The sequence below is a fragment of the Agelaius tricolor genome, unplaced genomic scaffold (assembly GCF_023055355.1).
Source record: "Agelaius tricolor isolate 1412-34295 unplaced genomic scaffold, bAgeTri1.0.p SCAF_11, whole genome shotgun sequence".
Lineage (NCBI taxonomy): Eukaryota > Metazoa > Chordata > Aves > Passeriformes > Icteridae > Agelaius > Agelaius tricolor.
The window spans coordinates 1368643-1395570 of NW_027269271.1; the positions used below are offsets into that span (position 1 = coordinate 1368643).

At 49.4% G+C, this 26928-nt stretch overlaps 1 protein-coding gene across 1 annotated transcript; it reads right to left on the bottom strand.

Annotated features, from left to right (window-relative positions):
• Positions 1-17078: 17078 nt before the first annotated feature.
• FASLG (Fas ligand) lies at positions 17079-21974 on the bottom strand. Its single transcript, XM_071435724.1, has 4 exons — positions 21077-21974; positions 20756-20801; positions 19770-19808; positions 17079-18587 (listed from the first exon to the last, which is right to left on the bottom strand). The coding sequence occupies exons 1-4, from the start codon at positions 21824-21826 to the stop codon at positions 18193-18195; spliced, it is 1230 nt and encodes a 409-aa protein (XP_071291825.1). The 5' UTR covers positions 21827-21974; the 3' UTR covers positions 17079-18192.
• Positions 21975-26928: the final 4954 nt, after the last annotated feature.

Consider the following 26928-nt stretch of genomic DNA (forward strand, 5'->3'; position numbering starts at 1 on the left):
GATGCAAATGTTGATGAATCAGCCTCGGTGTCTCCAGGCTGTTCTGGAGCCCCCTGTGTCACGGTGCCACACCAGCCCTGCAGCTGAGGGGCTGTCACAGCTCCTCCTGCAGCAGCAGGACACAGGGACACGGGGATGGTGTCAATGGTGCCCGTGCCAGGCAGCTGGGAGGTGCCCAGCTCTCCCTGTGCCATCAGGGATGCGCTGGCAGGGCCTGCAGCCAGCATGGAGCTCCTGCCAAAGCTGTGCCCATCCTGGGCCTCCCCTCACGGCCCTGCCCCAGCCCCTGGGATTGCTGCAGCCTTGGTGCCTGTGGCCACACCTCTGTCCTGCTGCCCTGGATGCCTTTTGGGGCTCCCCAAAAACAGAGGCCAGACAAAAATCAGGGAATAAAAAGCTGTTCTATTTATTGAGGGGCCTTCAGGTGCATTTAGGGCAGATGGAGCCCTCCAGGGGCTACACCCAAAATGGACCACAGGTCAGAGGTTTGCATGCTTTTATAAGTTTGGTCCATTTGCATATTGGGGGTTAATCTTCCAATTACAGCTTCAGGTAATGAAGCCATGTACCCCAAGTTTGCTCCCCCAAACTCACTTTAGTTTTACATTTCTCAGGGCCTGAGGCAGTGAGGTGTCCTTGATTGCCAGGCCTGGAGAGGAATTGTTGTGTCTGACCAAAATGGGAAAGCAGCAGCTGACACTGGATATGGAGTTTAGAGCTATACACTTAAAAATGGCAAGATTACAAATAGATGAAAAATATAAAAATCCTGAAATCCTAAGGCATCACCCTTCTGCTGAAATTGTAACTCAAAAAGGGCACACTGAGAGTCAGATCAGACCAGCGTCCTCAAAGTACCAGGCACTGAAGGGAAACATTCATATCTGTTTTGTTCTCCCTCCTTGCCCTGAATTGTTCTTTACTAAAAAGAAGTATTTCTTAGTTTCTATCCAGGCTTTCCCTTCCAGCCAGTAGCACAGAAATTTGACTTTTGGCAGAGCTCAGGCCACCACCCTCTCCTCAGCACACACCCAAGGGCTCAGCTTGGTGCATCTCCAGCAGCTCAGGTGGCTCCAGACAGAGCCACAAATCAAACAGAAATTCCATAGAAGTCCCCCAGGCCTTCAGGCTCTAAGAGTGAAATTGGGGGACTCACTAAGACAGGAAATAAAAGCATTACATAAATTGCAGAACAATTACATTCCATTTCCTTGCCAATTTAAATGCAGCACAGTTCAAGGGTCCTGCCTGAAGTGCTGACATTTTACCTGCCCTGGCTGGCTGTAAGTCGTATTATGGGTAGGTTTGCTTCATTTGAGGAGGAAAATGCCCGTCTACAGACAATGACAGCATTTATTAATAAATAATGAGTGTCATTTTCCACACAGACCGTTTGCCACAGCTTCTAGCAGCTCAGCCACATGTCGCCCACTGTGCCAGCACAGCCCTGCCTGTCTCCTGCACAGCCACCTCCAGAGCCTCCTGGTGCCCACCCCAACACCTCCCTTCCCATGAGTGCCTTCGAGGATCCACACCATGGCAGGGGAGTGCATGAGGGGGGAGGAAGGGCAGGGAGCAGTTTTATCAGCTGGGAGAGTCAGGGGAGCTGGGAATGAATGCACAAAGGGGAAAAAAATGGGCTGGAGGAGTGTGAAAGGCATTGCTTTGTCTTTGTTTCTCACCATGCAAGCCTCTTTGAGCAATAAATTGGTTTCCCCAGCTGAGTCTGTTCAGGCAGTGAGGGGAAGTGCTCTACCTGCATTTATCCCAGCCATGAGCCTTTCCAATGTATTTTCTGTGCTGTTCAGGAGGGGCAGTGAGGGTGGCCATGGGGGAGCTGACTGGGGTCAGCCCAATATGGAGATTTCAAGCACAGAGAGGTGTGTGCAACCAGCAGGTGTCTGTTCTGTAGCACACTCTGAATGCATCACACCAGGCTCAGCCCTGCTTGTCCCATTCAGCACACAGGGATGCTGAGAGGGAAAAAATGACATTTCCATCTGCATCTCTGTCAGGGCCCAGGGAGGGAGGGGTTCCCAGCAGGTCCTGCCCAGCTGACCCAGCAGCTCCGTGTGGGGCTGAGGGTTTACTGGAAATCACCACAGAGTCTCACTGCCCATCCCTTTTACACCCAGCCAGAAAGAAGAGAGATGCTTCACATTTCTGTGTTAATGTGCTCCTGGAGACCACAGGAAATAGCACTTTTTAAAAGTAGGTCTTCAGGAGAGGGGTAGCTGTCTTCTTTTTTTTTTTTGGTCACAGAGGAAATCAGAAGTAAAGAATGAGATGAGTAAAAAGCAGTTAAAGAAAGGCTGAATTTCCACACCAGTTACGTGATGGGTTCTGCCTGCAGGTGATTCAATGGTTCTGCACGAGGTTTTCACACCCTGAGAGCAAAAGCAAAGTGTTCAACAGTGGTACCCGAATTACAGAGGGCACAAACCACTAGAAAAGAGTTGCAAGAAAACAAAAAAGAGCAGTTTGGTGACAAGAAAAGGTCAGTCTTCCAAAGAAGGCTATACAAAGAAGGAACAATTGCTGTCTAAGTGTTCCTGGAGAGGCAAGGCTTTAAGGCAGAAACCATGAATTTATTTTCTCTAAGCCACATCATTCCTAGAACATTATTCTCTCTCTCTCAGTGGCTGTGGGCTGGTGGGGGGACAAGCTCCCCCTTGTCACCATTGCCACACACATTTCTGGTGCTGGGCATGGCCCCACCACCCCACCACGGGCACTGCAGGGAGCCAGGCAACTTCTCCTCAGTGCCTGCAACCCCAGAGCTCCCAGGCAGCTTCTCCTCAGTGCCTGCAACCCCAGGGCTCCCAGGTGATATAGAAGCCTCCTCGAGCCAGGTCTCATAAGCTCTCAGAGGCCTATAACACACCCAAGATAGCTCAGCTACCTTTGGAGGCATAAAAATCAGCAGGATGGCTGCTGTTGCAGTGTTGGAAACAAAAAGGTTTAATAACAGGCAAAATAACAAGCAGAGAAAAACTGAGCCGGGTGCAGGAGGTCTTTGTTCTTGGTAAGACACCTCACAAAAGCCATTAGTTTCTTTGTTCTCTTATTTTTCTACTAAATTGCCCAGGCAATTTAGTAATTTTTGGCAATTTTTAGCAATTTTTGGCTTCTGTGTAATTAGCTATCCTTAAGTTTGAGGTGAAGTCCCCCAGGCCTATGAGGAGGAGAGAAACTTCTGGGCTTCTTTCCTTTTTGAGGGGACAAAAGATAGTTTTGTCACTCTGTAAAGAGGGGGCACATTCCTACACCCAGGCAGCTTCTCCTCAGTGCCTGCAATCCCAGGGCTCCCAGGCAGGCAGCTGAGACCAAAGTGCTGCTGCCAAGTGCCATTTTTAGGGTTTGGGGGTTTTTCAAAGAGTTCAGTGGTTGTATGGCAGCTGGCAACTCTGCCTTCAGCCCCAATGCCCCCACCAGCACTCTTGAACATGGCAGCCTTGGTGGCTGCCACCATGTCCCCAGGTTCTCTTGCTTTGTCCCCTCTGTGCATCCTCCATCTTCCTTCAAGCACCAGGGTGAAGCGAGTCTAGAGACTTGCAGAAAGCATACAGGCTTGGCTGATGGAGAAAGGGCACGGTTATCTGCAAGGGGTGCATCACCAGGCCTGAAGGCAGCAGACAGTCCTTGAAATGCCCTTGGCCAGGCCATAAAGAGAAGTTGGTCTGTTACACAATGCCTCCAGGCCCGCTAGCAGACTGTCAGTAAACCCCATTGCAGAAGTAAGCAGGAGCATGAACAGCTGGCTTGCACCAATCATAGCATTAGTAAAGCTGCATGAACAGATACTTGTGACCAATAACATGTAAGCTACAGCCACATGGACAACTAACAATGGTATAAAAGAACCTATCACGCAGTAATAAATCGAACAAGATGCATACCTCATATTGAGTTGCTTCTTGATTCCAGACCCCTTCTAGAGCCCTTATCTCTACATCTGGCGCCCAAACAGGGACCTGGCGTTGTGCCTGATTTTAGAAAGCCTGCAATTCTCGGTCAGATGGCCAAGAGGGAAGCTGTGACAGGAAGAAGGGGAACAGGTGAGTGACATCCACTCTGCGGGTAGCTGGACCAGACTGATCGCAACAGTCAACGACCGCCACAGTATGACCGCTTACTCGGGTCATGGATGGAGAAGCGTCACTCTCACTGCTGGAAAAAATGCTCACTAAGCAAGAAGCCAGTGTGAGTACCAAAAAGCTCCATGAGCTTTGCAAGTGGGCTAAGGAAAATGGTCATCTTCGGGATCCTGGATTGATGTTTAGCTTGACTGAATGGAATGAGGTTGCAATTAGCTTGTGGGACGCTTGATTAGACAACAGCAGTAAAACTCTTTCGCAGTTGGGCAATACCTGCCCGGAGGTGATAAACACCCTGAAGAAGATGGCTGCGGAGAAAAGAATGGCACTTACTGCCTCAGAATTACTAGGGAAAGACAGTCCACTGCCTGAGCATACTCACATTTTGACAATGAATGCTCCCGAACAGCGAACGGTGTTATTGCTACTGTTAAGAACAGTGTCACAGAAATCATTTCGAGCATGAATGAGGGAGCGGGCTTGTCTGAAGTTGCAGGTTCATCTGTGTCCTCTCAATCCCAGGGAGACATAGAGGGACCAAGTTGCCGTTCAAAAATACCAAAACCTGTTGTTTCTGATTCAGATGGACTGGGAATTCAGTCAGACCCTGAATCGGAGACTGAAAGACCATCCTCCCCACTATCAAAGCAAAAAAGGTGAAATAAACCATCTAACCACCTAGTAGATTCGGTCCTTCAGCAACTGTCAGACCTGGGAGCAACAGATTTGGAGGCAAAAGAAGGAACTCCTGTGGGGGATATGCAAGTAATTACAACTGAAGGGGTAGCTATTAAGCCAGTGACCCCACAGAGCCGGTGGTCGGGCATTATCTGCGATGATATTCTGGAAGGTGAATGGCAAGTGGCATCAGCTATTGCCTGCCCGGTGCATATGGTCAACTTAGGAGACGGGCGGCAGGCTGGTGAATGGAAACCGTGTGAGTGGAAGCCTATGCAACAGATACACAATACAGTCTCAGACTATGGGTTGCATTCTGAACCAGTGAAACATCTTATCAACTTCCTTTCTGGTGCTGAAATTCTGACACCCATTGATTGCATGACTATGGCAAAGCTTCTGCTGACCCCAGCACAATGTATATTGTGGGAAAAGGAGTGGGAAAGACAGGCACAGCGCATAGTGTCAGTAAATCAGCCAGTGCAAGACCCGTTGTATGCAATTAACATTGACATGCTTCTGGCCAAGAAAATTATGCCAACACTGTGGCACAACTTCAGTTTCCTGCTGTCTTCCACAACGCAGCTGCTGAAGTGGCAAAACAGGCTCTATTTTTAGTCCCCTCTGAATGCAAGGCTCCTTCATATACTACTATTAAACAGGGGCTACAAGAACCATACGAGAGTTTTATCAACAGACTGGTGCAATCACTCGAGCAGGCTCCTGATCTATCGGATGACATGCATAATCAAATGCTGCTAACCTTTGCATTTGAAAATGTGAATGGCAAATCCAAGATGATTTTATCGACTTTGCCAAGAACTGCGACTAAAGAAGAAATGGTAGAACGAATGGCACACAGTGCCTTGAGCCAACAAGCTGCCTTTGTTTCAGAAGCTGTGAAAAGTGCTGTATCTACTCAAACTCAAGTTCTGGCTGCAGCATTAAAGCCACCGACAAAGACTAATAATCACCCCAGACCCAGGGATAAGAGGTGCCTGTTATCGATGTGGGAAAAAAGGCCAATTGTGTAGAACTTGCTCTGTTATGGTATAGTGCAACCACTGCCAGTCCAACTCCCACTCCACTTTGGCGTGTCGCAGTTTGGGAAACATAAAGAGGAGCACGGGGAGCAGTCGCGCGCAGACAATAATGGCTGCTCAAACTCTGGAATTGGCCAACCAGCAACCCAGGGGAGCTTGGGGATCGACCTGGCAACAGCAGCAGACATAACGCTAATCGATGACAAGCCACTGCGGATCCCTACCTTGATAAATGGCCCATTGCACGAATCACAATACCAGATAGGGGCCCTACTGATGGGCCAATCATCCTCCGGCCTTAAAGGAATCATAGTAATACCAGGTTTGATTGATGCAGATTTTACTGGAGAAATCCAAATTGTTGCATATACTATGTGTCCACCCCTACACATTCCAAAAGGCAGCAAGATTGCACAACTTGTACCATTGCAAAATCTTACCAGCCAAGTATGTAAAACCCCCTTGAAAAAAGTCAGTGTGTGAGGAGATACAAGTTTTGGTTCCACAGGAGAGATTGTCTGTCTTACATTGGACATGCATAATAGACCAGAGCAACAAGTGACTATGACAAATGGCAGTGAAACTATCACTCTCACGGCCTTGTTGGACACTGGAGCTGATATTACTATTGTTTCAAACAATATTTGGCCAAGGCATTGGCCTCTTCGGCATAGTGACGCGGCGGTGAACGGAGTGGGAGGAGTGTCCTTGGCATACCTCAGCCCACCACCTTCCAGATAGAAGAGAAGATTGCTACCATACTAGTTACAGTATTGCCACTGCCAAAAGGAGTGAACACCCTGATTGGAAGGGAATGCATGACACAATGGGGAGCTGTTCTTACCACCCCAGACATGGTTTTCTCGCAGTGGCCCCTGTCAAGCAGCCGCCCCTTTCTAAAGCTGACTTGGGTAACAGATGAGCCTGTTTGGGTAGAACAGTGGCTGCTAAGCCAAGAGAGGCTGCAAAAGGCTCATGAGCTAGTCAAGAACAACTTGCAGCTCAACATATCAAACCATCTACTAGCCCATGGAACACCCCCATTTTTGTCATTCCCAAGAATTCTAGAAAATATTGGTTGCTGCATGATCTCAGGAAGGTCAATGAGCAGATGCAAGCTATGGGAACCCTACAACCTGGTCTGCCACCACCTTCCATGTGACCAGCAGGGTGGCCCCTGCTGATTACAGATCTCAAGGATTACTTTTTCACCATTCCATTGCACCCTCACGATACTCAACATTTCACCTTCACCCTGCCAGTAGTAAATAAGGACCAGCCCGCACAAAGATTCAAATGGATAGTAGTACCACAAGGAATGCATAACAGCCCCACCATGTGTCAGTTGTTTGTGGCCACAGCATTGCAGCCAGTACGGTGACTCTGGCCATGCTCCCTGATCTGTCATTACATGGATGACATCTTATTGGCACAAGAAAATCCTTTCACCAATGATCAGTTGCAGATTCTAACAGCAGTCCTCTTCAAGGCAGGATTGCAGATTGCACCTGAAAAGGTCCAACGCACCTCACCATGGAAATATCTTGGATGGCAGATCACTGATAGTGTTATTTGCCCGCAAAAAACCACCATCACTACTGAAATCAAGAATCTTACTGACATTCAAACCCTGATGGGCGATTTGCAATGGGTCTGACCCCCCATTTGCAATGGGTCTGACCCCCCCCCATCGTCATTACTAATGACGATCTGGCTCCTCTGTGGCCTCTCCTGAAAGGTACAGATGCAGAGAAACAGATTTCTCTCACCTCAGAACAAGAACAGTGCATTTCTAATATCAGCACCCTTATATCCACACGGTGAGCACCCGACGCCACCTATGTCTCCCTATCCACCTCCTGATAGTTTCTCAACCGACTTCTGTGTTTGCCATCATGGCACAGTGGAAAAAGAAAACCAAGGGAAGAAGAAATGAAGACAAACTATACATCCTAGAATGGATATTTGTCAGTCTCCAACCTAAACAAAGTATTTAAACCCAACTGGAAACAGTAGGAGATGTAGTCCAGAAAGGATGAGATCGGGTGACAGCTATCTTCAGGATGGAGGCTGCAAGTATTCGAATCCCTATGAGCACAGCTGACTTTGAATGGGCACTCAGACATTCTACTGCTCTGCAACTTGCGCTCTTAGCTTACACAGGGTACATTTCAACAGCTCTTCCCAAAGGAAAAGAAGCTTAGTTTCTTACAGAGCAGTCTTAGATAGCATTGGAAAAATGTTCACATAGACCATTAAAGGATGGCCTCACAGTATACACTGATGCTGGAAAAAACACCAGAAGAGCTGCAATCACTTGGTACCAGAATGATCAATGGAAATATCAAATTTTGCAAGCCCTACCAGAGGATACACTCCAAACATTAGAGCTGGCAGCTGGCTGCTGGGCATGTCGCAATGGCTCTCTACACCACTGAATATTGTCATGGACTCTCTTTATGTTGCTGGAGTGGCCCAAAGGATAGAAGGTGCATTCATCAAGAATATACAGAACGAACAGTTGCTTGCCCTTTTCCAGCAACTGCAGACAAGACAAAGAACAGCTGCCTATTGCATTATTCACATTTGGAGTCATAAGTGGCAAGAAGGACTCAGGGAAGGAAATCACAGAGCTGATCAGTTGGTTAGCGTGGTAAAGAAAAATCAAGCACCAGTCAATCAATTTGAAGCAGCCAGAATCTCCCATGAACATTTTCATCAGAATGCTACAGGACTAAGGCGACAATTCTCTTTATCAATAAATGAGGCTAAAGGCATAGTCTACACTTGCCCTCAATGCAACAATCATGGGCCAGGCCTTGGAATAGGAGTAAATCTAAAAGGTTTACAAGCCTTAGAACTCTGGTAAATAGATCTAACTCATGTGCCCAAGTTCAGAAGATTAAAATATGTTCATGTCACTATAGATACCTTTTCAAAATTTATATGGGCCACTGCACAACAAGGAGAAAAAGCTGTTCATGTTTGTAAACATTTGACTGCCTGCATTGCTGTTATGGGCATACCAGAGCTGATAAAAACTGATAATGGGCTGGCCTATACTAGCGATGCAGTCCGACAATTCATGCTCACATGGGGAGTGCAACACAAAACAGGCATTCCCAACTCCCCTACAGGACAGGCTACTGTAGAGAGAACCAACAGAACTTTAAAAGACTCTTTAAGCAAATTCAAGGAGGTTCTCGATCCAAAAGAACGCTTGACTCAAACCTTATTTGTGTTGAATCATTTGTGTGTTTTGGGGGAAAATCAAGAACCTCCTGCAGTAATACATTCCAGTTGTGTTAATGCAGGAACGATAAAAAGAGATATGCTTGTGCATTTTCACAATCCAAGAACCAGGGAATGGGAAGGGCCTGTATCTGTCATATTTAATGGCCAAGGATATATGTGTGTTTCCACTCCCACAGTCCTCTATGGGCACCCAGTAAGTGGACTTGAGCAGCAGTAAGAATGACACAGAAACTCTCAACCCAGAAGCCCGTGCCCATGAGTAATACTGTTGGGCTCTTGTTTTAAAACCAATATTCGAGGAAGCAGGAGGAATACTGGGATTTACCGTATCCTGGCAAGATCCAGACATACTGCTATCCGCCATCAATGAGCAGATAACTGCCAAAGTCAAACCAGAGAATTGTTTCTGTGGAAAGACTGGTTGTGGATGGTTTAGAATTTACTGTGGGAGTTGTGAGAGAGATCTGTGGATAGCTAGAGTATGAAGAGCAGCACAAGGTTGCCTCATGTGCCAATTCTACCAACATAGAAGAAATGCACATAGATCTTTAGGTGAGTAGTTGGGGCAAAACCTCAGTGGACCAGAGTTCATCAACTATTTGAATCAAAGCCTCAGAAAGAGAGGGCTCCTAGAGTTTGGCAATTGCAGGGTCTCCTGAAGGAACTTAGACTTAGAAAGCTAACCAAGCAGTTAGAATTCTGCTGTGGAAGAGAGGTGTGTATGCCAGTACAATGTGAGGTTCCCAGTTACTGTTGGGCCGAGACTGGACAGATCTGGGCAGAAAAGAGACTGAGTAACAGGATGGTGGGTACTTGTCGTGGTAAATCTCGTCCCAATAACAGGAAGTAGCAGGAAAAGGTTAGAAATCCCTAGGCAATGGTTTGACCCTAGACAGAATGTGTGGGTATCCTTGGCACGAAGTTTGAACACTACTGCCTTTTGCACGAGCCTAGCTACACCAAGTACCCCATTTTTAACTTGCCTGGTAGGGGTACCTGTAAATGACTCAACAGGGAAATTTTTCACGCAAGCCTTAAAGGAGATGGGAACCTGCCGTTTACACACTGGAGGGAATGCCAGTGTGGGTATGGGAAATGATGACTCTTGGGATGATAAACTCCCCATAGGCCCTGAGCCACAAGAAATAGACCTACTGGATTCCCTTACAGCAAGCTACTGCATCTTCATAAACTCTACAAAATGGAAATGCAATGAGCCATTGCCAAGACCTTGTAATCAGACCATACCTACATCTGTTAGCCTGGTAGGTAACATAACAGAATGGAAGGTTAACTGGTGCAAAAATTTTAGCCCAATGAAAAAAGAGCAGTTGGCCAAGGCACCCTGGCTCAAACCAAGCGCAGCAATGGGATTTAACTGCTGAATGTGCTGGAATCCTCCTGGTTCAGGATTTCCTCCTGAAATCCTCCTGTTCCTTCACTGCTGATCTCAAGCAGGGAACCTGAGAAAATGGCATTCTCCTTTGTGCATTCTTGGTCTTCTATGGTTTGGATTTTGCAGCAATGATATTTTATGCAAAATTCTTTTGCTAGGATTTTTTCTCCTGAGAAGCTGAGAAGGCTCAGAAGAAAAGAAAAAATAATTATCTGCTGCTGTGGAATTCAACAGGTGCATCTTTGATTGCTCCATGTTGGTTGTTTCTAATTAATGGCCAATCACAGTCCAGCTGTCTCTGACTCTCTGGTCAGTCACAATATTTTATTCTCATTCCATTCCTTTCTATTCCTTTCAAGCCTTCTGATGAAATCTTTTCTTCTATTCTTTTAGTATAGTTTTAGTATGTAATTTTCTTTTAATATCATATATATCATAAAACAATCAATCAGCCTTCTGAAACATGAAGTCAAGATTCCCCTCTCTTCCCTCATCCTGGGGCCCCTGTGAACACCACCACAGGATTTCTCCTTCAGGACTGTAATGAAAGTTAAATCTCAGATACCTGTTCTTCATGCAGGAATCCCATCAGGAGGCACAAATGTTCCTCTCTGCTGCCTTTTTCTCTGACATATTTTGCCTCTGTGTTGACATAAACCTCACAGGAGTGAGGAGAGAGAGAAACTTCAGGGGAAATGGATGTGCCCAGCACAGAGCTGAGGAGAACATGCAGCCCAGTCCTGGGGGCCATTCAGGTGGCCCAAAAGGCCAGCTGTCCCCTGCCAGGGCAGCTGTTCAAGGTGAATTCCCCAGGGAATTAGGTGGCCAGCTGGCTTTCAGTCCCCAGGAATGACCTGACCAAGGGGAACCAGAGGAATCCCCAACAACAAAAGAAATCTGGACAGGGAGAGTTTTTCAACTGTTGTTGAGGGAAGCTGATTGTGGAATGTGGGAAGAAGAGAGAGGGAGACTTAAAATAAAATATCTGTGGTGGTTTGTAAGGGGGGAGAGAAGGTGATTCTCTCACAGCCCATGCTGAGGAATGGGGAGGCAGCTGAGGGAGATCCTCTCAAGCATGTTGTGGTTTGAAATTCCACCTGCAGCTTTGAGTCTCTGCTGCCCAGAGGAATGAGCAGCTCATTTCCAATCAAACCTGGGAGCTCCCAGAGCAGAAAACCTTTGTGCTGTTCCCACAGCTGCTGGGACAGGCCATGTGCAGGAACAGAGCACCTGGCTCTCCTCATTACCCCCAGAGATCAATCAGCAACAAACTGTCAAGCTTTTCTTCTTCCTCATTTCCTTTTTTCTTCAGTCATTAAAATCAACCAGAAATTCGCATGCAACTTGCCTCACGTTGCAGCAAAATTACTCTGTCTTTACTCATCTCCTCCTCTCTGCTGTGTTGAACCTCAGCCACTTAGTCATGCCTAAAATTCCACTTCTGTCACCATGATGTAATACCCCCATGTGTCAGAGCACTAGGAGAAGAAAAGCAATATCTGAATGTACCCCTCTTTCCTTTCCCCTGTCTCTAACCACCAGACAAAGTCCTTCCCAACTGGTAAAAATGTGCCAGAGTCTGTGCAGCTCCTTGGGCTGGAAGTGACCCCACACAGGACATTGTGACAGAAACTCAGAGAGCCCAGGGCTGGCTTCAGGGGAAAAAGGAAGCAAAAAGAGATTTAAAAAATAAGTCTGTGATGTAACCCCTTGGTTACAGCCCATCCTGAGCCTACACAAGGTTTGCAAGGCACTTGAACCTGGTCTCAGGTAAATGGGATACAGCATCTAATGCACATCAGCCCCAAGAGAGGCCAAATCTCTACCAAGCAGCTCTCTGTGCTGAACAAACAGAATAAATATTTGCCATAAATATTTGCCATAAATATTTGCAGAGCCCCAGTTTGGGCAGCCTAATTTTCCTCTCTGCTCCCCCTTCTCCTTTACACTATTCCCCTGTTTCTATTCCTTTATACAGCTCCCTCCAGAAATTCAGGTTTATTATTTATGTTCAGCCTCTACTAAAGAAGCCTGTGATCAGAGCACTGAGCATCCAGTTCAAATGAGAGCTCCCCTTCCCCTAAAGGGGAAAATTTATTGGTAGAGGAGTTGATGAGAACCCTTTCCCAATTTTGGGGTTTTTTTTTGGTTTTTTTTGTTTTGGTTTTTTTTTAATTCAGTATCAGAACAAATTTGAAAACAAGTTTTCTAATTAATAAAATTCTCAAGTGGGAACAAATTTAAACTTCTCAGATCTAGAAAAAACCGTCTAGAGGACTGAAAATTTCTTTCTCACTTGGCCATTTATGAAAAGGATATCCTCACTTATAATAATAACATGGAATGCAAAAGAAAAGCAACAGTTTGGAAGTTCAAACCACAGTTTTTAAATTGTTCCAAACAGCTGCCCACAGGAGCTCTCTGTGTGCCAGGCGGAGGGAGCAGACCAGAGATCTCTGATCAGGAGATGATCTGGGCTCCTCACTCCCTGTCAGCCACGTTCTCTGCAGAGGGGGATGGAGCCCATTTACAGCCTATTCCCTGCAGACAGGGGTCTCTGGAGCCTATAAATCTCTGTAAATATCTGGTGCTGAGACCCCTGAGGCACCTCCACACCTGACCCAGGCTGCTCCACCGGGGGAGAGGATGTCAGCTCAGGGCCTGCAGGGCAGAGAGAACCCAAACATCCCAATTCTCACCCTGCTGGTGCACCTGGGATTGCCTTTCTCCTGCACAGACCTTGCCCTTGCTGGGGAGAGAACAAAATACTTGGAAAGTTCCAATTAAATTTCAATAATTTATTTTTATTTTAAAAAGTTTAAATACAGCCCAAGGGCTATTAAAATCACAGAATGGTTTGGCCTAAAGTTGGGTCCAACACCCCCAGTTCATGGCAGGGACCCCTCCTGCTTGCTCAAAGTCCCATCACACCCCACCAGGCCTTGGGCACTTCCAGGGATGGGGCACCCACAGCTTCTCTGGGCACTGCCAGGGCCTCATCCCCCTCAGAGGGAGGAATTTGTTCCCAATATCCAATCTAAACCTGCTCCCTTTCAGTTTAAAGCCCTTCCCCATTTTCCTGTCACTCCATGCTCTTGTCAGGAGTCCCTTCCCAGCTCTCTGGCACTGGAAGGGGCTCTGAGGCCTCCCTGGAAACTTCTCCAGGCTGAATAACCCCAACTCTCTCAGCCTGAGAGAGCCTGATGTCAGCATTAAACATTAACTGAGTATTTAATGGTAACAATTAGCAAAAATGTCTTCCAATGAACAGCTAATTTGCTAGATTGGGGGATAACTTTGATAAAGTTGGTGTGGCACAAGCAGCCTGTGAATTGAGAAGGTCCAATCCTGCCTTGAGCTGGTTCCCAGGCTGCAGGCAGAGCCCAGGAGCTCAGCATGGCTTTGCTCTGGGCACTGCAGGCATGTTTGAGGGAGGGATCACAGAGCAGAGCCAGTCCCACATCCCACTGGGAGCTGTGCCCCTGACCAGGAGCAAACCTGGGAGCCCCAGCCTGGTCCTGCAGCAGCTCTGCCCTCCTCAGGAGGCCCAGACCTGTTTGTAACAGCACTGCCCATCCCTCTGTGCCCCTGCCCATCCTCTGTGCCCCTGCCCATCCCTCTGTGCCCCTGCCCACCGCCCTGTGCCCCTGCCCACCCCTCTGTGCCCCTGCCCATCCCTCTGTGCCCCTGGGTCTGAAAGGTGCAGCTCTGGGGTGCCCTTGGCACTCCAGGTAAGGACAGATCTCATCCCCTCCCAAGGGCTCCCCTCATCCTGCCCCAGAGCTGGCTGCAGCCACAGCCTGCATGGGCACTGTGGGGTGACCTAGAGAGCCCTTTGGGATCCTTCCAGCCCCATGCCAGCTGTGAGAGTCTGTCTGAGATATCCCTCATCTGCCTCACGATTGTTGTTTGGGGACCTCTGGAGAGAAGACCCCCCTGTTTAGAACCTCTGGCTCTGAAGGCAAAAGTCACACACCAATAAGGGCCTGAGATGTGAGAGCATTGCTAAGTTATTGTTTTCACAGGTGTTTGCTGTATGCTAAGAAGGGGGCACCGTGCCCTTTTTGCAACAACAGCCTTGGGAGCTGTCCCACCTCTCGGCCTGGCAGGACTTCTCCTGATTTTGGGTGGTCTCCCACAGAAGACCCTCACCTGTTTTACAACCACCATGACAGACAGACTGAGATGTGAGAAGCCTCTCCATCAAGGACTGAGACATGGAACCCCCATGTGAAAAGGCCCCTCTCTCCTCCTTCCAAGGACTGGGACTGAAACCCCCAGCCCGGGGGAGGTGTGTGGGGGATCAAAGCTGACCAGAGCAAGATGTTTGCCTGCAGGTTGTGACCACTGGAACAAGAAAACAATGGCTCTCACCTGCTGCCAAGCTTGGACTCTGTGTACCCCTGTTGCAGTGTGGTGCCATTTCCTGTTTCACCTATCCCAACCCCTCAGGTGTGCCAACCTTTCCTTTTGCCTCCCCCTTTGCCCTCCTGCTAAGAGCTGTCCATCAATCTTAACATTCCAGCAGGGTTGTGGTGTGGTTGGCAGAAGTTCAAAAGATGCCCCTCAGGTCCGGCCTGTCCAAGCGTCTTTATCCCTTGAGCCTTCCCCTCCTCCCACCTGGTTGGTCCTCACCTGTCCCTTCCCCTCCCCCTGTCCCCGGGCTTAAAAGGAGACGGGACCATGCGGTCGGGATTCTATTGGGAGCTGTTTCAGAGGTCTACCATCCTGGAATAAAACTCTGGATTAAAACTCTACGATAGAATCCTCTCCTTTCTCTTCACCATTGCCTGAACCTTTTCCACCAGAGGTAAACTGAGTTCCTACTATGCCTGGATTTGTTCCGAGTGCCCAGCTGCAGCATCCAGCTGGCCAAAGGTACCTCTGAGGTGAAACACCACAGCTGCTGCCTTTGGCCCAGCAGCAAGGGTCAGACGGGGCCAGGCACGTCCAGCCGGAAATATTGGGATTAATATTCCATATACCCCCCTTTCTATTCTTCCCCCCTGAAGATCTTTGTTTCAGTTGTGAAATTTATTCTCCCTTCCCCCATTGAAAGAGAGTGTAATCGGTGTCCAGATGAACTGTGCCTCTGAGATCTCCCCAGCGTAACAGGCGGATCCTCGACTGGAGCGGACCAAAGGACTTTGTCTCTACGTTTGGTAGCTATACCCCCCTCTTTCTCTCTCTCTTTTCTCTCTCTTTCTCTATATTTTTCTCTCCCTTAATCCCTCTATCTCATTTTGTTGTGGTCATTCAAACAGGTGTATTTGTTTTGATTATCACTGCAAACCCCCTGTGCCATGTTGGATTCTTGCACCCTGAGATCCAATCCAGGAACCATCACAAACCCTGTTCATAAGGACGGACTGTGACAGCAGCAGGCAGAGGAGCCTCAGGGCAGGTTCCCTGTGGGCCCCAAATGCCCTGCCTCTCTCCAGGCTGCTCCCAGTACAAAGGGAAGCCCCTGGTGTGCTCGGCTGGTTTGGCTGCAGAGGCAGCTGCACAAAGAGCATCCCACTCCTCACTTGGATGTCCCATCACCAGGAGAGCAGCACAGCCCAAAGAGCAAGCAGAAGAGGACAGCAGTTCCCAGCCTGGCCTGGAAAGCTCTGGATGCAGCAGCTCCATCCCTGTGCTGTGCAGTTTCACCCTCTGATATGTGCAGAGAAAAGGTCAAGCCAGAGAAGACCCCTGAACTTCATCCTTTTGAGATACTTTCCACCCTGAGAAATGCAGTGGAAACATCAGCAATGTTCACAGGGCTGCAGTTTTCCCCTCCCACTGGCCACAGCAGTAGCCAGACCACCGAGAGGTTTCAAAGAAATAAACTTCTCTGAAGCAGATAACACAAACCACAGCGAGCTGAGAGCAGCACAGGGCAAAGGAAACAAATGCTGCAGGCTGCTGAGGAGCCCCAGGCACTGGGAGCAGCAGTAGAGCTGCAGAGGGACCAGTGCAGCCTCTGTGTCCTGCCTGTGGCAGTGACAGCCCCACGGTTAGAACCCCATGGAGCTGACACCAGGGTGAACAAATAGGGTTTGGGGCTATTTTACACCACTTTGTCTCTCTCACTTCTCAGTGAGAAGTGCTTCTGGGGCCAGAGGTCACTCAGAGGGAGCCTTTGGGGACAGACAGCAGCAATTCTGCTCAGCCACCAGTGCCCAGCTCCAAACTGTGGATTGAGATCAGCCCCTTCCTGCTGGGCTTGGGCTGCCTGCTCTGTGCTGCCCACCCCACACCTCCCCAGGCCCCAGATCCTGATGGTTCAGAGCTGGAGCTCCAAAGCCTCATGGAGAGGGCCCTGTGCAGTGCCAAGCAGGCAGCAAAGAGGGATGATGGCACTGTCATATTTTCTGAAAAATCCTTTCGCCGGGATTTCTTCTCCTGGGAAGCTGAGAAGCCTCAGAGAAAAAGGAAAACAAGAATTATCTGATTGCTTCTCCTGTGTTTGCTGCTCTGGAATGTGGTCTGGAGATTGTTTATCCAACATGTGAATTGTTTTAACTTAATGACCAATCACCATCAGCTGTGTCAGACTCTGAGGAGTCAGTCATGAGCTTTCATTGTCATATTCTTGTTAAACCTTCTGTCTGTATCCTCCTCTTTCTTGAGTATAGGTTTAGTATAGCATTCTTTAATACAATATAATATCATAAAACAATAAATCAGCCTTCTGAGAACATGGAGTCAGATTCTCATCTCTCACCTCATCCTGGAGACCTCACAAACACCACAGGAGGAGGCTCCCAGGTTTCTGCCAGGCTGCTGGAGGAGGAATGGGGCCCTGAGCCCTGATCACAGAGGCCTTGCAGTGCCTTGGCCATGGCCCAGCACCAAATAAGGAGAGGACAGCACCACTCACTAGAAAAATATGTATTTACCATCTGTGTTTTTCTCAGGAGGGAACATCCCATGGCAAAGCCATGCCCTGACAGTGCCAGGTGTCACCAGCTGCACCAGGACAGGGGGGACAGAGCAGCCCCCATGGAGATCCCCCATGTGCTGAAGGTGAGGAGGGGGCTCGAGGTGCTGCCTTCACCTCAAACCCCAGTGCCCAGCCCTGCTGTGTGCAGAGCCCATGGGCAGCCCCACACCATGCTGTGCTCACACTGCCACATCTGGGACACCCCCAGGGCACTGCTGCTCCTAGCACCTTCCTTACAAGGCACTTGGGATGAGTTAAATAAAGAGGGTGGGGAGCATTTCCTGGGCTGGGAATGGTCCATAGCTTAACAGAGAGGCTGAACACAGCCCTGTCCCAGCCCAGCTGGCAGGAGGGACAGCAGTGCCAGTGCTGGGCAGTGCCAGCCATGGCTCAGGGGGAGCAGCTGGTCACACTGCTCATCCCACACCACTGTGGTGTCATGGCACAACACAGACACCTCCTTAACACCCCCAGCTGTCCCCAGCAGTCTGTGCCACCACGGGGAGCAGGTCCCACCATCTTCTCAGGCAGCAGGTAGTGAGTTCCAGCAGGGTCTGCAGCACGCCACATTCTGAGTTTGGTGGGTTTTTGTCAGGAGAACACGTGCAATTCTGTTCAGGCTGATGCAGCACAGCCCTGGTGCTTTCAAACCTTTCCCATTGCTTGGATCCCCTTGTGCTGAAGCCCAAACATGGTTTCTGGTGGGTTTGGTGGTGCCCAGGCAGCTCCCAGCCCTCACACATCCATGTGGGGCTGTGTGTGTGTGTGTGAAGGGGCTGCCAGCCATGCTCCACTTCAAAGCTTAAACAAACCAAAGAAAGTCTTGGATTCCTCAAAGTTGACCAGGGCGATTTTGGAGACGTTGACGTGCAGGCTGTCCATCCTCCTGAGCCTGAAGAGAGCCCCCAGGTAGCTGCTGCGGGCCCACATCCTCTGGCCCGAGCAGAAGTTGGTGGCTCTGTCCTCCATGAGCACCAGGCTGCCCGGGGAGGCCGGGTTCCTCTTGTACACCACGTGGGCCAGGAGCTGGGGGTCACAGGCCGTGCCCCGGAACAGCACCTGCGAGTACACAAAGTACAGCCCCGGCTCGCTGACCCGCAGCCCCCGCTCCTCGTACTGGATGCCGCTGGTGTAGGCATGGCCAGAGCTGGGCTCCCACTCTAGAGGCAGCCCCTGCTGGGCTGGGTTGCCTGGAAGGGAAACAAGGCCAAGGAAAAGATTGGGAAGTGGATTTGCTTGGGTGGGTTTGGCTCAGGTCACGCCCCACAGCACAAGGCAGTGCTCTGCTGTTGCAGTGGGATGCCATAGCCTGTCTCAGATATCCCTGTTCCCTCCCCAGGTGTGCCAATCACCTCTCCCTTCCCCTCCCTTGCCCCTGCTGAGTGCTGTCCGTCAGTCTTGGCATTCCAGAAGGGCCTCGAGTGATTGGCAAAGTTCAAAAGATGCCTTACACCCCTTGAGGGACATTGGGCCATCCAGGTGTCATTTGTCACCTGAGACTCCCCCTCCTGTACCTGGCTGGTGGCTCCCTACCCCTCCCCTGCCCCTCTCCCCGGGGTTCAAAGACACAGCAACCACGCTGTGGTTCTGTTGGAGCTGTTGCTGCATTCAGAGCCCTGTGGGCCAGGAATAAAGCTCTGGATCCAAACCCTCCATCAGAACCAACTCCTTTCCTTCACCATCGCCTAAAGCCTTTCCACCAGAGGGAAACCTGAGCTCCTGCATGCCTGGACTTGTCCCCAGTGCCAGCTGCAGCATCCAGCCAGCCAAAGGTGTCTCTGAGGTGAGACCACCACAGCTGCTGCCTCTGGTCAAGCAGCAAGGGCCAGATGAGCCCAGGCACGTTCCATCCGGCAATATTGGGATTTAATTCCAATATTCTCCAAGCTTTGTCTGCAGTGTGGAAAGTCCTCCTGGGCCTCACCCCTCACCCACACCAGCCCCAGTGCCACTCCTGCCCTGCACAGCCCAAAAACCGAGCCAAAGCCAGGCCTCACTGAGTGGCACAAGTGAGGGGGAGGGTTTTGTCTGTGGAGCAAATTTCCACTGTCAGAGCAGATGTGTCACCTGAGGAGAGCAGCAGGGCCTGCGTGGGGTGGGCTCCTCATAACTCCAGCCATGGCATCCCCTGACCCCGTCCCACCTGCCATGGCATCCCCTGATCCCACCCCACCTGCCATGGCACCCTCTGTCCCCCTCTCAGGTGCCATGATACCCTCTGGTCCCACCCCAGGTGCCATCTGGCCCCACCCCAGCTGCCTTGGCACCCTCTGATCCCGTTCCAGCTGGCTTGCCACCCTCTGATCCTGTTCCAGCTGCCTTGGTACCCTCTGTCCCCATCCCAGGTGCCAGCCCTGCCCCCCAGCACGTACCTGTGACATGGGCTGCCCTCCTGGCCTCCTTCCTGTGCCCTGCACAAAGAGAGGGAACATTGGCCACGAGCTCCATGGAGGAGCAGGGGACACCTGAGACCCTGCAGACCACCCATGGCACTGGGCAGGCAGGAGCTGGAGCTGTGCTCAGGAGGGGAGAGCAGAGCTGGGGAAGCTCTGCCTGCCCTGCAGGGCTGAGCTCCCTCTGGAGACATGGGCCTGTTCCAGTGACTCGGTGTTAGGAGCCCATCCACTCCATCCCTTCATTTTCCCCAACATCTCCTTCATCTTCTCTAATTTCAGAATCATCCTTTTCTCTTTTCTTTTCTTTTCTTTTCTTTTCTTTTCTTTTCTTTTCTTTTTTCTTTTCTTTTCTTTTCTCAAGCCTATTAAATTTTCCTCTTTGCTCCCCCTCCTCCTTTACACTATTCCCCTGTTTCTATTCCTTTATCCAGCCCCCTCCAGAAATTCAGGTTTATTATTTATGTTCAGCTTCTGCTAAAGAAGCTGTGATCAGAGCACTGAGCATCCAGTTCAAATGAGCTCCCCTTCCCCTAAAGGGAAAATTTATTGGTATAGGAGTTGATGAAAACCAGGACTTCCCTTTCTCAATAATTTTGCTATTTCAATTTTTTTTTTTAATTCAGTATCAGAACTAATTTGAAAACAAGTTTTCTAATTAATAAAATTCTCAAGGGGGAACAAATTAAAACTTTTCAGAGCTAGAAAAAACTGTCAAGAAGAGTGAAAATTTCTTTCTGACTTGGCCATTTTTGAAAAGGATATCCTCACTTATTAACATGGAATGCAAAAGAAAAACAACAGTTTGGAAGTTCAAACCACAATTTTTAAATTGTTCCACCTAAATTGAAACTTTTTTTTTTTTTTTAATGAAATCAAAACCATCTAAATGAAATCTAGGAAAATTGGCAGGTTCTTGTGAAAGTTTCAATTTCGCTGTGTTCCCCCTGCAGGCACGGACTCACCTGTGAGTTTCTGAGCGGCAGGAGGGATGTGCTCAGCGCTGGCAGCCTGGCAGGAGAGAAGAGGAACATTGGCTTAGAGCGTGAGCAGCCTTTGGCAGTGCTTAAATCTGGGGATTAACTCCATGGGGAGCTGAGAAATACACAGGGAGAGAGCAGGCAGGAGCACAGATATCCCGAGAGAGCAGTCCCTGAGGGAACAAGCACCCTGTTCCTCTGTGCCAGCAGCCACCGAAATGCCGCCCCTTGGGAGCATCTCAGCCCATTCCAAGGGTTCCTTTCCCCCTTTCCCCAGGGACCTGCGCCCAGCCAGGCAAACCTCACCTCTCTGAGTTCATCCACTTCCTTCTCCAGGTGAAAAATCTTAAATATGCTCAGCCCCACTCCGGTGAAGGCCACCAGGATCAGCAGGAACATCACGAGGAAGCCGGCGCTGCCCCTTTCCCCGCGCTCCCTTCCTTTGTTCCGGGGTTTTCTGCTCCGGTCCGGGACGGGCGGTGGGAAGGGAGCCGTGGGGACAGCGGGGGCGCAGGGAGCGCCTGTCTCGGCACAGCCATCCACCCAGAAGATGTGCGGGCAGTAATTCAGGTTCTGCTGCACGGGGGGCAGCGGCACGGGCCGGACCTGCCCGCCGGGCTCGTCCCCGCGGCAGCCGAGCCCCGCTCTGCCCTGCGGCGGCTGCATCCGTGCGCTGCGAGGGAAGGATGCTGAGGAAGGATGCTGTGGCTTCGAGAGGCTCCGAGCATCAGCAGCAGAGCCCTTTCCGGCCCCGCAGGACCCACCCTCCTCCCACAGCCCCGCTCCGGGGGCTCCCGCAGCCGCTCCCCAAAATCTGCTGCCTCCGCAACGCCCGCAGGGCTGGGGAGCTGCAAGAAGGACAAAGCCTGCGACATCCCGCACGGCAAGGGACAGACAGAGCCCAGGATGGACAAAGCCTGCGGCATCCCGCACGGCAAGGGAGGGACGGAGCCCTCCCCGGCAGGGGATGTGGTACCGAGCCCGTGGGATGAGGGATGAGGGATGAGGGATGAGGGATGAGGGATGAGGGTGGCTCCGTTCCTGCTCCCCGAGCATCCCTCCCTGCCTGTGAAAAATGCATGTATTTTATGATTGGCTTTTTGCAAATATTAAAATGAATATTATATGTGTTGTGTTAGAAAGTAATGCTGTATTAATTCTCTTATGTAGTGTGTTAAATATAGTTTTAGGTTATAAAAATTGTTAAAATGGAAATGATGCTATGTAAGATACTTTTTTTTAAAGAAAGGACTTGCAGGGAGATAGGAGCCACAGGACACCTGAATCTTTCAGAAAAAAAGAATTTATTGCTCCATTATCAGAAGAAATGAACTTCTTCCGGCCTTGAAGGCGCTGTTAGGATTCAGAGGAAGAAGGACACTGACCAGACAGAATCCTGTGTTTGAATGGAATTTATGCATCATCTATGAGGTGTATGAATATGCAACAGGCTGTTGCTTTAAAGGGTTAATCCTCTGTTAACGGGGGTCCTTTTTTGGGCTTGTGCTGCCCACAAAAAGGTACCCAGATGTCCATAATTCTTTGTTTCTGTTGTCTCATATTGTCCTAATTCAATTTGTCCAAATTATTATTACTCTAATTGTATTACTATTTTTATAACCATTTTATTACTATTAAACTTTTAAAATGTTAAAAACAAGTGATTGGTGTTTTTCACACTGCCTTTCCCCACTCCACAGGGCACAGCCCGGGCACAGCCTGGGCACAGCCTGGCATAGCCTGGGCACAGCCTGGGCACAGCCAGCTCCAGGGCTGCCCTCCTGCCTTCCAAGGAAAAACACAGAGTCCAGACCGTGCTGCACTGTTAAGAGCTCATTACAATATCCTAATGAGGAGAGACAGGGATATCTCCATTTTCCAATTTCCATTCCTTATGTACTGCAGATTTCTAAGTGGGGACAGCGAGATTTCCCCACAGATTTCCACACGTGAAAGTATTAGGAAAATAAGAATTAATAAAATAAAATAAAATAATAAATTCAGAAAAAGTATTAGGAATACTTTTTCTTTCACTTTACAGACAGGTGTTGAAGTGTGTATTTCCATGGGGCAGTGTTAAAAAAAGGAAATGCTTAACACAAGAGCAAACCAGAGATTAGTCTCCTGTGGTTGAAGGAAGCAATCACAATACACAGGCTTTGATCTTGAACATCAAAACTGGGATCTGAAAAGGGCACATCTGAACCTTTGTACACTTGTTTCTCCGAAGCAAGGGCTCAGCTTTGCCTGCAACCACACCAATAAATCAGATGTGCCTACAAAGTCTTGCACCACCAGACACCCCAGTGCTCTTTGAAGATATTCACCAGCCCTTTGCTTCAGCAGCAATCCACAGCACAGGTTTCAATAACCCCATCTGGCTCTTCCTCACACGTCAGGGTTTAAGAGACACAAAAGCAACAAAAATCCAACTCTGACAAGGTCAAGCTTGGTCACACCTGGCCTGGCTCAGTCCCTCTGCCTCTGTCCCAGAGCAGTCACACAAGGACAGATCCCCATCCTCTCCCACAGCCACTACAAGAGAGGGTAACACGGTGGCTTTGCCTGGGGAGGATCCACTTCCACATTCTTCCGACACTGTGTTAATGCCAACAGCTTGTTAAGGTGGGATTGAAGAGAGAGTAGCAGCTTCCCTTAAATGCCACAAGTGTTCTTACTCCACACCCACTGCTTCCCACTTTCACAAAGATGCTTTTTTAAAGGGTGGCTGAGAGGGAGAGACAAGGAAACCAAGTGAAGCCATTTCAGCTGCACCTGCTTTTTTGGGTGCCCAGATCAAGAGCCTGCTAATACCCCGTGTGGAGGCAAAACAAAGGTTGGGGCTATTTTACCATCTAAAATGTTCTAAAATGTTTAGTGCCCAACATGCTTCCAGGGACCTCTCCCTCTGCTCTCCTGCTGTCACTCTCTGTTTTCCTGCCACCCCCTTCAGACACCATAAGATGCCAGACACTGACTGGGAGATGGTGCCAGGCAGGGCTGTGTCTGCACAGCACATCAGGATCACAGAGCCTGGGGCTGGAAGGGACCCCTGCAGATCCTCTAGGCCAAAAACAAAAGCAGGTAGTGGTGCCTGCAGGCTCTGTGTTCTGCTGGCTTCCTGTGCCCAAATGACAGGATAGGAGCAGGACTGCTGAAATCATGGCAGGACAATTTGCTGCAGGTAGGCACTTCAGTCAGGGGAATTTTGCTAGAAGGGCTAGAGCCAGAATTTCGAGAAAGCTGAGGCCTCCTAACAAGGACAGCTGGGCATGAGAAGGACAGAAGGGGTGTCAGATTTGCCTCCACCACCCTATCCCCTTCTTGAACCAGCCTGCACACCCTGTTTCCAAGCAGCCCTGTTATGTCATTTGGTCAGGAAGGAATATTTTCCAATGGAAACACCTTCCATAGCACTCATGAGAGAATTGTTCCCCTTTACCAAACCAAAAAAAAATACTTTACACAGACTGTGAAAGAGGATTTGCTCAGAAGAACACTCTCCTTCCCCAGCTCACCCCCAGAGGAGAGGTGGGAGCTCTTATTATTAACAAGACACACAATTATGCTGAAGGTGATGGCAGAGAATCAGCCAGCAGCCAAGAGTTTGTACCAGCAGGACTTAGGGACCTGCCTGAAACAGCCCAAAGCAAGCAGGACTTGAACAATGATCCAGATCTAATACTTGACAGAAAACCAACCCTGAAACTCAAAACAAAAACTGAAGTGTGAACCTCTGTGTAGGAGAGGCTCTCACCATGTTTTGGACAGAGTCTCTCTGGAAGCAATTAACAAATATTTCCTATTACACTAATGACTAGTGGAAATGTTAAAAAGCAACTCTTGAAAGCCAACAGGGCTGCAGGAATTACACCCAAGAGCAACAGAGTAAGTTGAGAATCATTTGCATTCAAAAACACAATAAGGATTCAACATCACGAGCACAGAGAATTGAATCAGAAAAAAGCAAGGCTAGAAACAGAGACTGCAGATCAAGCTCTTTGGGTAGAAAACAATGTGCTAGAAAGAAAACAAGTCTGAAGTTGAGAGGCTCCTCAGCTGGACATGAGCTTCCAGCAGAGAAAGCCCAGAGGCTCCTGTGAGAGCTCACACAGCTCTGGGCATAGACCCTGCCCTAGAGATCCCCTGGAACCTATGGGGCAGACAGGATCCATGGGGCACAGGGGATCTGTAGGGCAGACAGGATCCATGGGGCACAGGGGATCTGTAGGGCAGACACTCCTGGAACTCACTCCACAAGGCTTTGTTCAACTCCAGAGAGGCTCTGGAAGAAGTTGCAGGAGCTGTTGGACAGAAAGGAGCTTCAAATCTGTCTGTTCAAGAGCAAATTGGCAGGGAGGGATGGACAGCGTGTGGAAAACCTGTGAAGAGAGGGATGATTTCCAGCAGCAGAGAGCTCTAAAATCTCACAGAATAAAAAGCCTCCCAAGGAGCCACTCGTTGTGAGCCAAATCTGAAGGAGTTTGAACAAAAAATGGATTTTTGAGTGAACACTGGTATGGATGGTTGTGAGAGCTGCCTCCAAAGGGAGTGGGTCCCCACTTGCTGAAGCCTCAGAGGGGTGTGGAAGGCATCAGAACTCACCCAGCCTTTGCAGCTAGCACCAACATCTTCATGTTGTTTCCTCTATTACGTGTTTATTAACAGTTTCATTTCTCGAATTTCCTCCACGACTGCTTTCCTTGCTAGGAGCATTTGTTGCACACATAAGCCATGAGAAGGACATTCAGATATTCACACACAATAACAGGTTTTAAAGTCCACTGTTAACAGCCCTGGCCTGGCATTACAGTGCTTAATACATTTCTCTTCCATGGAGCAAGGTGCTCTGTGCTCTCCTGCACCCTGATTCCAACAAGCAGCCAGCAGCCCTGGATTCAGCAGAAGAGGCCTCTGAGGTGAGAGAGAACCCAAGGAGCCAAAGCAGATGAGGAAAAGAGTAACTAAAATATTACTCTGCTGCTTTCATTTCTTTTGTGCCTGTGGTAAGGGCAGGGAAATGAGGTGGAGTGGCTGTGAGGTAAAGGGCTCTATTCTGAGAACAGAGCAGCAGGGTCATTCCTTGGTGCCACAGGACAAAACAGAACAAGGTGCTGGGGCCAGCTGTGAGGAAGACCAAGAGAACATGCAGGTGTTGAGTTCCTGTCCCCTCAGCTGAAGGGAGAACAGGACATTCCCAAGGGTCTCATTCCCAAGCCCTTCTGCAGGGTCTGTGCTCTCCCGCCCCAGCCTCTGGGCACAAAGGCAGCCCCAGCCCTGGCTCTGCTGGCCAGGGGGCCTGGTCGGTGTTTGACAGTTTAATTTCTTCTTGGGAGCAGCCAGTCTCAGCCCATTCAAGGCAAACAAACTGTAACTGTGTCATCACAACTCACAAAAGCTTCAGTAGCTGCTGCTTTCAGTTATTTTTCTGGGAAAAGAGAAACAGCAGCCAGGGACTGTTGTTTGCTGCGAGCTCACTGAGGGCACCGCAGCTGGACCAGGCTCCAACCGCATCTGACAGGGGAGAAAAACAGGGCAGAAAAACAGGCCCCAAGGTGGCAAACGCTTCCTTTGCATCTCTGGGTCCACAAGGGGCAGAGCTCAGTTTCTGCATTGCCTCCCAAGAGCTGCCCTGAGCGTGGGAGCTCCTGGTGACTCAATGGAAAGCAGCACAGGCAGGGCCAGCCCCAGCCCCTGGCAGGGTCAGACAGCAGGGAGGCAGCAGGAGCTCCTTGGAAGCTTCTTCCAAATCCATCCTGCTTAAATTAGAGAAGGGCAAAGAGAGCAAGGTGAGTTTCAGCACTAAGCTTTGACCTGTGGAGCTGTCACAAAGCCCAGCAGCAGCTGCAGTGGGACACTCAGGGTTTCCAGGAGATGAGACAGCCCACAGCACTCCGTGGGCAGGGCTCTCCACTTCTCTGTTCCAAAGAAGTGGAACATGTTTGTACCTCATTAAGCAAAACCTGCTAAGCTGTTCCGCCTCGTGCTGTCACTTGGCAAAAGCAGAAGCCACACACCACCTTAGATCTGAGTTTTCTGCTTACATCACCACACAGCTGGCAGAGTGTGCAGCTTTCAAAAGCCTGATTTCCACTGGTAGTTACTGTATAGAACCTCAACACCTTGGCAAACACAGCAATGCACTTACACAAGGTGTG

Excerpts from the sequence above, each read along its gene's own strand:
- FASLG (XM_071435724.1), bottom strand. The coding sequence starts at position 21,826 with ATGCTCGGGGAGCAGGAACGGAGCCACCCTCATCCCTCATCCCTCATC. Across the intron at positions 20,802-21,076 it reads AAGTGGATGAACTCAGAGAG|GCTGCCAGCGCTGAGCACAT; the intron begins GTGAGGTTTGCC and ends CTCTCCTGCCAG. Across the intron at positions 18,588-19,769 it reads GAGGGCAGCCCATGTCACAG|GCAACCCAGCCCAGCAGGGG; the intron begins GTACGTGCTGGG and ends TTTCCCTTCCAG.